The sequence below is a fragment of the Physeter macrocephalus genome, chromosome 15 (genome assembly GCF_002837175.3).
Source record: "Physeter macrocephalus isolate SW-GA chromosome 15, ASM283717v5, whole genome shotgun sequence".
In the NCBI taxonomy this organism is placed as follows: Eukaryota; Metazoa; Chordata; class Mammalia; order Artiodactyla; family Physeteridae; genus Physeter; species Physeter macrocephalus.
The window spans coordinates 68,302,809-68,317,042 of NC_041228.1; the positions used below are offsets into that span (position 1 = coordinate 68,302,809).

A 14,234-nucleotide genomic window follows, 5' to 3' on the forward strand; every position below is an offset into this window, starting at 1 on the left:
TCCTTCTGCTAATGCAGGGGACACAGGTTCGAGCCATGGTCCGGGAAGATCCCACATGCCGCGGGGCAACTAAGCCCGTGGGCCACAACTACTGAGCCTGCACTCTAGAGCCCGTAAGCCACAACTACTGAAGCCTGCACACCCTAGAGCCCGTGCTCCGCAACAAGAGAAGCCACCGCAATGAGAAGCAGGTGCACCGCAATGAAGAGTAGCCCCCACTCACCACAACTAGAGGAAGCCCGCGCACAGCAACAAAGACCCAACGCAGCCAAAAATAAATAAATGAATAAATAAATGTATTTTTTTAAAAAAGAAACAGCTCCAAGCATGTGAAACATGAAGACTGTTCTGGCAACATTTAAGTAGCCCAGCTACTTTGACTAGAGCTCAAAACACACACAACAGAAAATGAGAGATTAGACAGGAAGATGCAGATCAGATGCCAATTCTGGAATATTCTAAAAAACAAGCTGATGGCTCACTATTTTAATCTGTAGACAGTAGAATGGAGACAGTTTTGGTAGTCACAGAAGTAGAAATAGTAATAACGGCAGTTAACATTTATGATTCACCATTTTTATAATCTATACAATAACTTATATGATATTGTACTATTATTTTCACCCCAGTATTATCAGATGAGAAAATTAAACTAAACTAATTTGTTCAAAGCCAGTAAATGGCTATGTAAGAATGTGAACTCAGTAAGACTCTCCAGAGTCCTTAATGAATTCTGAGTATGGAATAATACAGTTGGTTATACTTTTGATACGTACAGCTTGGATGTGAAAAACAAAGGAGGAGAACGAAGAAGCAATGAAGAAATAGCAACAGCCCAGGCAAGATATAATAAATCTCTATTATGGTGGTAGTATGAATGAAAATTAAGAGAATTCAAGGAACACTGAAAGGGCAGAACCTACACTTTAGGCTTATTAACTGACTGGCTATGGGAAGTCAAAAGGACTCTTGAATTTTTTACTCTGAACCATCAGAATGATGATGCTTTTACAGAAAAAGACAAAGATGAGCTGGATTTTAAAAATGAAGGTTGGTTTTGCATGCTAAGTATACATAATCCACCAAACATCAGGTACAGAGATTCAGAAGACAGGTTGGAAGTGAAGCAGAGTCTTAGAAGTGGTCAGGGGCTGAGTAATATTCCATTGTATATATGTGCCACATCTTCTTTATCCATTCATCTGTAGATGGACATTTAGGTTGGTTCCATGTCCTGGCTATTGTAAATAGCTGTAATGAACACTGTGGTACATGTCTCCTTTTGAATTACGCTTTTCTCAGGGTATATGCCCAGTAGTGGGACTGCTGGGTCATATGGTAGTTCTACTTTTAGTTTTTTAAGGAACAGCCATACTGTTTTCCATAGTGGTTTGAGTTATTTGTAGTGAGGTGGATGGATCTAGAGTCTATCATACAGAGTGAAGTTAAGTCAGGAAGAGAAAAACAAATACCATATTCTAACGCATATATATGGGATCTAAAAAAAAAAATGGTACTGATGAACCTAGTTGCAGGGCAGGAATAAAGACGTAGACATAGAGAACGGACTTGAGGACACGGTGTGGGAGGGGGAAGCTGGGTCGAAGTGAAAGTAGCATCCACATATACACACTACCAAAGGTAAAACAGTTAGCTAGTGGGAAGCAGCAGCATAGCACAGGGAGATCAGTTTGGTGCTTTGCGATGACCTAGAGGGGTGGGATAGGGAGGATGGAAGGGAGGCTCAAGAGGGAGGGGATACAGGGACATATGTATGCATACGGCTGATTCACTTTGGTGTACAACAGAAACCAACACAGTATTGTGAAGCAATTATACTCCAATAAAGATCTATTAAAAAATAAGGAAAAAGTGGTCAGGGGCAAAGAAAGAGACTTGAGAAGGCCTAAAAAGAAACAGAGGAGGAGAAGAGACAAGGTGGGAGAAAATGGATGGAAGGAATATATCTAACTCGAGGAACACATGATATCAGAAGACAGCCCTAGAACAAAGTTCACGTTTACAGACCCAGAAGAATAACCCAGTTCCTAATACACATACAATAAATGTCAGGTGAAGAGAGGATAGCACTGCAGAGAATGCATGGGACTCAAAGGCAAGAATTGTCAACCCAATTCTAAGAGGATGAACACTGAGTAAAAACCATTAAATTAGAAATTAGGACATCAGTTATTTTTGAAAATGTAGCATCAGTAGAGTAGTAGGAACTAGAAGTCATTTTATAGAATATGAAGCAATAAGATGATGGTAAGAAGTGGCAGCAACAAGTACAGACTACTTTTGGAGTGTGTTTTATGTAAGGGAAGTACAGCAAGGTCAAGAGCAGAGTTTTTGTTTGTTTATTTGTGTTTAAGAATATAAGTTAACCAAAGTATGTTCAGAGCTGGAAGGGAAGGAATTAGTAAAAAAAAATTGAAAATGCAAGAGACAAGGGACTGGCTGAAAACACAGAGAAAAGCTGATTCCAAGAAAACTTCCAAGTGCCAAGGAGTGGTAAGGCTAGAATTAGTTAGGTACTCCTGAAATTATAGCCAAATCCTGGGATCTATCTGAATATGGGAAGCAAATGAAACTAGAAAGATGATGGGAAAGTTAAGGTCATGAACTAATGAATAGCTGTGGTCTCAAAAATGTCATAAAAATGAAACATGGTCTCAAAAATGTCATAAAAATGAAACAAAATAACTCCAATGGGAAATCAATATCTCACTGTCATCCAATTCACTAGAAGAGCATAAAACCAGCCTATGTAAATAAGAAGTCACTATGAATAATTATACATATAGTATTCTTTTTTATATTACAAGAGTGCAATATATTAAGCTCACTCCTTCCAGACGATACCCATACCCAGAGCTCTGCTGCCAAACTAGTGAAAGATTAGGGGATAAAATATCACTTTGATATTCACCTACACAAACTATAAAGTAAGAGATATATATCCTACAAGTAAACACAATAATAAACTTCAAAATCAATAACATGTTTTAATTTACTGTGGTGATTACACAGTTTTCTCAACTATTAGAATAACAGTCAATGTATTTATATAAAAGGAAAATTAATTTCATCAGAGTACATAATTATTATTTACGACAAGACTATCAGATTCAGCAATCAAAACAAATCCATATTGCTTTTTATTGGAAAAGATGATTTGTCAATCAATTGGTCACTCCTTGTCTATCTTTTTGTGAGGCAGTAAAATAAAAGGTATGAAGTCAGCTAAAAGACGAAAATTTTAAAAAGCACTTTGGTCAAAAGTGTAATTTGCCAACTGAAAAGGTTACACTGAAAATGGGCATTTATTTCAAATGTATATCATCATAGCATTTAATATAATATTGCTAGCATTACAAGAATAATTCTACAAAGAAAGGAATAACAAAAGAAAATGTTACAGATTCATGAGTGGGAATATAATTCTACTCTCTGAACAATTTATCAGACCAGGGCTGATACCTACAGGTAAACAATACATAAATAATAATTAATTCTTTTCATTCCTTATTTTATAATCTTTGCTTTTTTATAAACCTAAATGAATACTTTGAAATTAAAATTAACTTTACAAGTTACTCTATGTACTTTGGTGGAAAATACAAAACATTTTAAAGAAAATGGCTGATATGTTAAATAGTACCATAGGCCCGGGATTATTCAGCAATCTACTGCTGACATACAAACTCTTTTATAATGAATCAATTCAGAGGGCTAAAGAAAATTTCCAATCCTGGCACTACTAATATAGTACATATTTCCAAATTAACCTAATTTTTAATATATACACTTACTTATAGAGATCACAGTCTATCAGGTAAATAAAAATATAATTGGTAGTCCATAAAATAAATTTCATAAATTTAAAAACACTGAAATAACAAAAAAGTATATTCTCTGAACAAAACAGAATATATGCTAGAAGTGAACAACAGAAAGCTATCTGGAAATATGCCCAAATATTTGGAATTTTTTTTTAACATCTTTATTGGAGTATAGTTGCTCTACAATGTTTTGTTAGTTTCTGCTGTATAACAAAGTGAATCAGCTACATGCATACATATATCCCCATATCCCCTCCCTCTTGCATCTCCCTCCCACCCTCCTTATCCCACCCCACTAGGTGGCTGCAAAGCACCAAGCTGATCTCCCTGGGCCATGCAGCTGCTTCCCACCAGCCACCCATTTTACATTTGGTAGTGTATATATGTCAACGTTATTCTCTCACATCATCCCAGCTTACCCTTCCCACTCCCCGTGTCCTCAAGTCCACTCTCTACGTCTAGATCTTTATTCCTGTCCTGCCCCTAGGTTCATCAGAACGATTTTTTTTTTTAAGATTCCATATATAAGCGTTAGCATATGGTATTTGTTTTTCTCTTTCTGACTTACTTCACTCTGTATGACAGACTCTAGGTCCATCCACCTCACTACAAATAACTCAAGAAACTTCATTTCTTTTTATGGCTGAGTAATATTCCATTGTGTATATGTGCCACATCTTCTTTATCCATTCATCTGTCGATGGACACTTAGGTTGCTTCCATGTCCTGGCTATTGTAAATAGTGCTGCAATGAACATGTGGTACATAACTGGTTTTGAATTATGGTTTTCTCAGGGTACATGCCCAGGAGTGGGATTGCTGGGTTGTATGGTAGTTCTATTTTTAGTTTTTTAAGGAACCTCCATACTGTTCTCCATAGTGGCTGTATCAATTTACATTCCCACCAACAGTGCAAGAGGGTTCCCTTTTCTCCACACCCTCTCCCGCATTTATTTAGATATTGAGCTGCATGAGCTGCTTGTATATTTTGGAGTTTAATCCTTTGCAGTTGCTTCGTTTGCAAATCCAAATATTTGGAAATTTTTAAAACTCACTTCTAAATAATCAATGGGTCAAAGAAAAATCAAAAGGAGAATTAGAAAACTGAATTGAATGAAAATGAAAATATAGCAAATCTGTGATATACAGTTAAAGCAGTACTCAGAGGGAAATTTGTAGCATTTTAAAATGCATATATTAGAAAAGAAATAAGGTCTCAAACCATAATCTAAGCTTCCACACTAAGAAATCAGAAAAAGAGAAAATTAAAAGCACAAAGCAAACAAAAGAAAGAAAATAGTAAAGAGCAAAAATCAATGGAATAGGAAGAGAAGAACAACAGAGAAAAACCAATGAAAACAAAAGCTGGTTCTATGAAAAGATCAATCAAATAGATAATCTCTAGGCAAACTGGTTAAGAAAAAGGAAAGAATATAAAAATTACAAATATCAGGAATAAAAGAGAAGCAGGAGCCATCACTATAGATCCTACAGACCTTAAAAGAATAATAATAAAATATATGAACAACTTTATGCCAAAAAATTCAAAAACTCAGAAGAAATGGATAAATTCCCCCAATGATTCAAACCACCAAACTTCACGATTTGGTGTCATGATTTCTAAACATTGTACTTGAGTTCCTAACCAGGGAAAAGACAAGTAAAATAAGTAAAAGGCATTCAGATTGGAAAGGAAGAAATAAAACTCTGTCTACAGATAACATGACTGTCTACATAAAAAAAAAAAAAACTACTGAAACAAATGAGTGAGTTAAGCAAGGAAAATACACAAAAATCAACTATATTTCAATAAACTAGCAATGAGAAAATAGATATTGAAATTTTTAAATGTATCTTTTAAAACAGTAACAAAACACATTAAATACTTAAGTATACAATTAACAAAATAGGTTTACAAAATACAACTACAAAATATTGCTTAGAGAAGTTAACTAAGACTAATTAGTGGATAAATATTCCACATTTATGGATCAAAAGACTTATATTGTTAAATTAAGATGCTGACTTTCCCAAAACTGACTTATAAAGTCAATGAAAAATCCCACCCTGCTTTTTTGTTAAGGTTGACAAACTGAGTAAAATTTATATGAAAATGCCAAGGAAGTCAAGTTGCCAAAACAATCTTGAAAAAGAAGAACAAAGTTCAAAGACTCACACCTCTCCATTTCAAAGCTTACTACAAAGCTACAGTAATGAAGAGAGTAATAGGGCAAATGGACAGACATCTACATCAATGGGACAGAACTGAGAGTCTAGAAATAATTTTATGGTCAACTGATTTTCAACAAAAGTACCAAAGCCAATTCAAAGGAGAAAATGTTTTAAAGTTGACTGTGTGATTTTAGCACAACCCTATGAATATACTAAAAACTACTGAATTGTATATTTTAAATGGGTAAATTGTGTGTTATGGGAATTAGATCTCAATAAAGCTATTATATATATAAAAACAAAAAAGACACAGAAAGAGGAACTGTCAGACTGGAGGAAACTAAAGACACATGACAACTAAATGCAACATGGGATCCTGGACTAGAGCCTGGAACAGAATAAGGATATTAGGGGAAAAACTGGTGAAATCCAAATAAAGTCTATCATTTAATTAATAGTATTGTAACCATTTTAATTTTCAGTTTTGATCACTGTGCCAAGATTACGTAAGGTGTTAACATTAAGGGAACCTAGGTAAAAGGTACCCTCTGTACTATCTTTGCAACTCTTCTCTAAGTCAAATTATTTCAAAACAAAAAGTTACGAGATGTCACTACACACAATAGAATGACAAATTTCTAAGACAATCTCAAGCACTGATGAGGGTTCACAGCAACAGGGAATCTCATGCTCTGCTGGTGGGAATGCAAAATGGCACAACCACTTTGGGAAAAGGTCTGGGAGTTTCTTACACAGGTAAACATACACTTATTATATGTCCCAGCAATTCCATTCCTAGGCATTTACCCAAAAGAAATGAAAACTTATGTTCACACAAAGACCTGTAAGTGAATGTTTATAACAGCTTTATTCATAATAGCCTCAAACTATAAACAATCCAAAAGTCCATCAACTGGTAAATGGATAAACAACTGTGGTGCTTCCCCACAACAGAATACTATTCAGTAATAAAAAGAAATACACTACTGATGTATATAACAACATGGATAAATCTCAAAAACATCATACTAAGTTAAAAAAAAAAAAAGACATAAAAGGCAATACTATTGTGCCAGAGTGCAGATCAGAGACTGACAAGGGTATCGGGCTGGATAAGTTAGAAACGTTCAATATCTTGATTATGGCAGTGGTTACCAGAATCAGTTGTCAAAACTCAATGAAAAAAACACTTTAAAAGTGTGAATTTTATTGTATGCAAATTGTGTCTCAATAAACAGCATAAAAACAAACATAAATCTAACTGGGGCAAACATAATACATAAAAGAAATACAAATATATGTGAAGCAATCTTGCTATTAATCAATTAGAACTATGAGATATTTCTGCTATCTTTCAAATTGGTTAAGTATTTTTAAGTTTTTTTTTTTTAACTTTTTTTTCCCTTGGTGTACAGGTTTTTAAAATTTTTAATATACAATAGAGTCAAGTAACATCACCATAATGAGGATACAGAAGAGTTCCATCACCCCCAAAAACTCCATCATAGTTACTCCCTCTCCTCAGCTATCATCTTTGGTAACCAGTGATTTGTTCTCCATTGCTACAGTTTTGTCATTTTGAGAATATATGTGTATGTAACCTTTACAGAAGGGCTTCTTTCCCTTAAGACTTCCCTTGAGAGTCTTCCAAATTGTTTTGTGCATCAATAGTTCATTCTTTTTTACTGCTGAGTAGCATCTCATCATGTGAATGTACCACAGTTGTTTATCCATTCACCCATTGAAAGACATTAGAATATACTAAGTTTTTTTATGGGAACTTGAATAAAGAATTTTAATGAATAAAGAACTGAGAAAGGAAAAAAAAATAAAAAATAAACAAATAAAAAAATAAAAGAACTGAGAAAGGAAACAGATTTTAAGTGTAGTACAAGTAATCAAAACGAGAGGTATTTACTCTAAAAGGGTTGATGCTATGTTAAAATTGTATGAGTAACAGATTGATATTTTATTAATAACTAGTTTACCTTATAGAGATCTTTCTTAGAGAGCAAAGATAATGGTGCACATTCAATTTCTTTAATTTGTTTGTAATAAAAGATCAAAGATGAAACAGGAGTAATTAGAAAAGCCAGCAGCTGAATTAAAGTTACCCAACATAACCCCTGTTATATGGTCTTGGCCATCTCATGAAATAAAGCAAAACACTGAACTTTACTACATATTTTAAATAGAAAAATTATGTTCCCTCTCTCTCTAAAATATAACAGCCACATACAAAACAAACTGATATTCTTTAAGTGATGAGTTTACTTGCTTTAAAAATACCATTAAAAAAAGAGTTCCACTGCATTTGATAAAACAGCACACCTTTTTTATTTCACAGCATGACTGTAGCATTAAATAAGCAAACTAAACATTACCACTAACAGTAAAAATCTCAGAGAAGTTTGCTCCATTCCTATTAGGTCAAGCAATTCTAAAACAGTATTTTATAATTCAATAACAAACACTTATCCTACTCACTTCCACCAATTAAACACACACAAAACACTGTATTTGTACTGTCTGAACTGGAAATAATCTTAGAGCAAGCTGGAAACTTCTAGGAAATTATTCCAGTGTTTCCCAAAGTTTCTGTTACATAAATAAGCACTTCCTTCATGGTAACTGTTATGTTTCTATCAATTTACAATTAAATTTAATAGCAAAGACTGGGTAGATGCTTATCAATCTCATGTCCTCCTCCTGGATATAAAGAAACCAAAACTTCCCAGCCTCCCAAGCAGTTACTTTAGAACCTTATAACTAGGTCTGAACAATGGAACAAAGACAAAAGTGATATTCCTCCACTTTCAGGCCAGGCCCCAACAAAATTCTCAACTTGTTCTCCCACCCTCTGGACCACATCTGTGCAGCTAGAAATAAAGGACTCCAAAATGGTGGAATGACACAATGGAAGGGGCCCACATTCCCAAGTCACCTCTTGGAAAAGAACCACCCAAACAGCATCAGAATGTGACTTAACTGAGAAGTAAACTTACACTGCCTTAAGCCTTAAGCCTCTGAGAAATGGGAGTTCTTTGTTAGAGCACTTTTCGTTAAATGCCTTTACTTTCAAAGGAAATGTTATAGTACTATCCATTAATGGAAAACCAGTGTTTTTTCTAATATATATTCAAATAAACATTTAACTTCTATGCTTATCTATGCATCACCTAAAATCATCTCGTCTATAAAGAGAGAGTAAGAGTTCTAGTCTTCAAAACTGTGAGGAAAGAATTTATGAGGTGAAGAAAGGAAAGGAATAAATCCTTTGGAAAAGAAAAGAATTATCTCATTAATTTAAGTGGGCCTCAAATATATCTTTTTTAAAAAGCCATCTTTAACAAAGAATCAAAGGCATGATACTTAAGAACTCTAATAACTCAGTACCCCTCAAAATCCTCTGATTGCATCACTCAGCTATCCCTACAACAAAGCATAAACCCAAAGAATGTGAAATTTACATTTTTACCATTTTAATGGGTTTCTAATTATTCATTTCTCATTTCCAATTAAACAATTTTTTTAAAACCCATTATCTTTCTCTGCTTTTATTCTAAGCTAAAAGCTAATCAGAGACCATTCCAATATATATAACAAGTTATATAAAGCGTCTTTACAAAGTGCTTGTTGTGTGATTTCTAGATGGAACATTTTTAAGAGTACATAATTGAAAGATAAATCAATATAATTCTGCAACCTGCCAAAACTTTCTGAGGCCAGATCTTTGTCAAAGGAGTCCCTGCATTGTGCAAGTACATGGCATATATGAATTAAATATAACATCCCCCCACTATACCAGATCACTTATTTTAAAGACGTCTTACTAGTTTAAAAAAAAATTGCAATAAGCGTTTTATTACTTTTACTAGAAAACTTTAAAAAATTCTAACTACTAGTTTGGGTAAAAACTTGCCAACTAACATGAACTCTTCTCTGCAACTGAGTTATTATCATTGGAGGGTGAAAAATTTGTAATAAAAATAAATGAATAGTAATCTGAAGAAGAAAGGCTTTTTAACCTGTTATTATGCTTACTATCAAAATACCTCTTTTGCATTAAGTTGTACAAAAAGAAACCTTGCCTTACAGACTATGATTCCCACTTTTTTCTACTCCCCATTCTTTTAAAAAGTTAAACTTAGTTTCTCTTAAAAACAACAAATCAATGGAAATAACATACTTATCAGATTTCCTTTTGCATCTCTCAGAGGAGCACCACCTCCACCTTTCCCCCAGGGGTTATAACTTCTCATTTCAGCTTCTAATTTAGCTTCATATTCTTCTTTTTCTTCTCGTTCTTTCTTTCTTCTCTCTTCTCTTTCTCGAATCTTAACAACATTAAGAAACGTTCATAATAAGTGCTGAAAAGTATTCTGATACAAAAAGTTAGTTTTAATATCAGATTTTATTTTTCTTATTAGAGAAAAAACTGGATTTTTTTTCAGTATACTTCACTATAAAATTTAACATCACAAATATATTTAAAAACAATTTAAGGGGCTTCCCTGATGGCGCAGTGGTTAAGAATCCACCTGCCAATGCAGGGCACATGGGTTCGAGCCCTGGTCCAGAAAGATCCCACATGCCGCGGAGCAACTAAGCCGGTGCACTACAACTACTGAGCCTGTGCTCTAGAGCCCGGAGCAACTAAGCCAGTGCACTACAACTACTGAGCCTGTGCTCTAGAGCCCGCGAGCCACAACTACTGAGCCCATATGCCACAACTACTGAAGCCTGCGCGCCTAGAGCCCATGCTCCGCAGCAAGAGAAGCCACCGCAATGAGAAGCCTGGGCACCACAACTAAGAGTCGCCCCCGCTCGCCGCAACTAGAGAAAGCCCACATGCAGCAACAAAGACCTAATGCAGCGAAAAATAAAATAAATTTATTAAAAAATAAAATAAAATAAAATAAAAACAATTTTAAAACACTTTGATAACTGGAATATATAGCTGCTACTCCCTCACATCATGTCACTTGAGTCCTTTCCAGCCACTCGTGCCACTTTGGACTAAACCAACTCCATCTTCCCACCCCCCAGCTTCATTCCCTCCCTAACCTCACCAGTTTCATGGGGACCAACAGAATCTCACTACTTCCTTTTTTCATCTACCCTTTCATGGGATCTGGCCAGCAACAAACTACTCCTCACACCTCATGAGATCTGGGCCAACTATTTCCTATACCTCACCAGACCTACTCTACCCTGGGCAAACTCCATTCCCAAAATTCAAAGCTGTTGAAGGTTCAAAGCTCTCTGGAGAGTGTTGGGCTATTTAAGTATACTTTATGAAATCATAAAAAACAAATACAGTCTTATCATCAAGTATAAGCACAGGGTTGGTCTATAAAAACATAAATAGGCAATGAATAAAGATCTACATTTTGGAAAGTTACTTTTAAAATCATAACCATATGCACAGAAAATTTAAGCAACTACTCCAGAAAGGCCAAGGAAGTTATCACATACATAGAATAAAATTCTAGAGTTAGGAAATCTGGTTTTGTCGGTGGTGTTTTTAATATGCTCATTTGAAAACAGATAAATACAGTCTTTTGTTTGTAGAATCATAACACACAAAAAAATAATGTTGGTAATTCTGTAATTTAAAATAATCCACCTTCCAAGGAGGTTGCCCAATGTAAAAAACTGAACAAAAAAACTAAGCTTTAGAAGAAATCCAAGTGAAACTTTGTAGAAAAGTACCTCAGGTGAATATATACCTAGAGTTCCAGGGTCCTCTCTGGAGGAGATATGAGTATTCCCCTCAAAAAACCCATACATCTAATACAGTTACTCTTTTTTTTTTTTAAGCTAGTAATTTATTATTATTATTATTATTTATTTATTTATTTTTGGCTGCATTGGGTCTTCATTACTGCACACAGGCTTTCTCTAGTTGCAGTGAGCGGGGGCTACTCTTCATTGCAGTGCGCAGGCTTCTCATTGCGGTGGCTTCTCTTGTTGCAGAGCACGGGCTCTAGGCACACAGGCTTCAGGAGTTGTGGCACGTGGGCTCAGTAGTTGTGGCTCGCGGGCTCTAGAGTACAAGCTCAGTAGTTGCGACGCATGGGCTTAGTTGCTCCGCGGCATGTGGGATCTTCCTGGACCAGGGCTCGAACCTGTGTGCCCTGCATTGGCAGGTGGATTCTTAACCACTGCGCCACCAGGGATGTCCCTGATACAGTTACTCTTAAGTAAACTCTCTCCAAACATTACAAACCACAACAGAACATTATCCTCCTCCCTAAGCATTCTACCTCTTTTTTCCCTACCCTCAGTTCACAGCCTCATTATTCTCTCAGATTACAACCCTCAGAATCATCTTCAAGCCCTCTGTTCTTTCCTCACTCCCTAAATCTAAGCCCTATCAATGGAACCCCAGAATTGTCTCTTGGATGCCCTCTCCATCTTCCCCACCTGGTTCAGGGCCTTGTTACCTCCTGGCTGGACTACCTCAGTAGTTTACTAAAAGGTTTCTCTGCCAAATCTCTTTCCCAACCGTCCATATCACAACCAGATATCTTCCTAAAAGCCACATCTACTCATATCAACTATTTCTTTCACTCTTTGGTTTAAAATGTCCTCCCTTTGGCTAATGATAACAAGATGAAACTGAAAACCCCTTATTACCTATCCTTCACAATCCAGCACAATCTAACACTCCAGCCCTTTCTCCTACATCAATTCCATTCCCTGAATACACCAGGTATTTCACATTTATTCACTGTATAACATGCAACTCAAATATCATCAACTATGTGAAGCCCTCCTAACAGCCCAGGCAATTATTCTCCCTATCCCATGCATTCCAGTCTACCTACATCAAACCTTATCACACTGAATTATAAATGAATGGAATTTGTTCTCCTCTGCCACACTCTGAGTTTTAACAGACCACTGTACTAACACATAAGATGTTTAACATTAGATGAACGAACAAACGAATGAATAAAAAAATGAATGAATACCTGCTGCTGCAAAGCTTCTTGGTAAGATTGAAGTGACTGTTTTGAAGGCTTTGGTTTACCTTCAAAAAACAATCCTGAATTCATTGCTCGATCACTTGTAATTTTCAGTTCATTCTGTCCAACCGTATTCCTACATCAAATACACAATAATCCAGATTCATTTATAACAAAACAAGAAGAAAATGCAACACGCCTTTGAAATAGCATGGCATTTAAGTACATTTAAAATAGGGAAAGAATTTCTCTATAGTTCAAAGAGAAATCCTTAAGTAAATGACCCCTATCTCTGCTTTCACAATTAATGGAACTTTCAAATTTACTGAATCTATTTCTTGACCTAGGTGGCAGTTACATGCAAGTAAAACTTTCACAAACAAGTAAAAACAGTTTGTGATAATTCATCAAGCAATATATGAATTACTTACGCACTTTTCTGAATGCAGTGGAAGTCCCTCTAGTAATATCATAACTAATGACTTACTTAATAAATTTGCTCCAAAATAAAGTATTGAAAATAACTTCCTAGCCATTTCAAGAATAAAACAATATAAATACAGTAAAGAGTCTGACTATCCCACATAAATTTAAAATTTTTTAAAACTTACAAGGAATAAAAAATTTTTTTAACATATTACAGTAATATAAACCTCCAGGAATAAAGTACTATTTGTTTACAATACATGTTAAAATACAGGAATATAGCCACTTTGAAGAAAATATATTTAAATATCTTCATTATAAAAGATAAACTCAAATATTATTTTTAAAATAAAACTATACTAATAAAAGAGACTACAAAAGGCTCCTATCTCCGAAAACAACATCATCACCTTTTTTTTTTTTGATGGTTGAAATAAAATGTGTGCTTTATTGTTTGGGGGATTTTTTTTAATTTATTTTTTATACAATTTTAAAGGTTACTTTCCATTTACAGTTATTACAAAATATTGGCTATATTTCCCATGTTGTACAATATATCCTTGAGCTTATCTTACACCCAAAAGTTTCTCCCTCCCCATTGGTAACCACTGGTTTGCTCTCTATATCTGTGAGTCTTCTTTTTTGTTATATTCACTAGTTTGTTGTATTTTTTAGATTCCACATACAAATGATATCATAGAGTATTTGTCTTTCTCTGACTTATTTCACTTAGCATAATGCCCTCCAAGTTCATCCATGTTGCTGCAAATGGCAGAATTCTGTTCTTTTTTTACGGCTGAGTAGTATTCCATTGTGT

At 35.0% G+C, this 14,234-nt stretch overlaps 1 protein-coding gene across 1 annotated transcript in view; it reads right to left on the reverse strand.

The window, feature by feature from the left end:
- The window catches only part of CSPP1 (centrosome and spindle pole associated protein 1), a 127,141-nt gene that overhangs the window by 41,199 nt on the left and 71,708 nt on the right, over positions 1-14,234 (reverse strand). Inside the window, 2 exon segments of the mRNA XM_028500245.2 lie at positions 10,207-10,354; positions 12,998-13,127. Of these exon segments, the coding sequence (XP_028356046.1) occupies positions 10,207-10,354; positions 12,998-13,127 (278 nt within the window).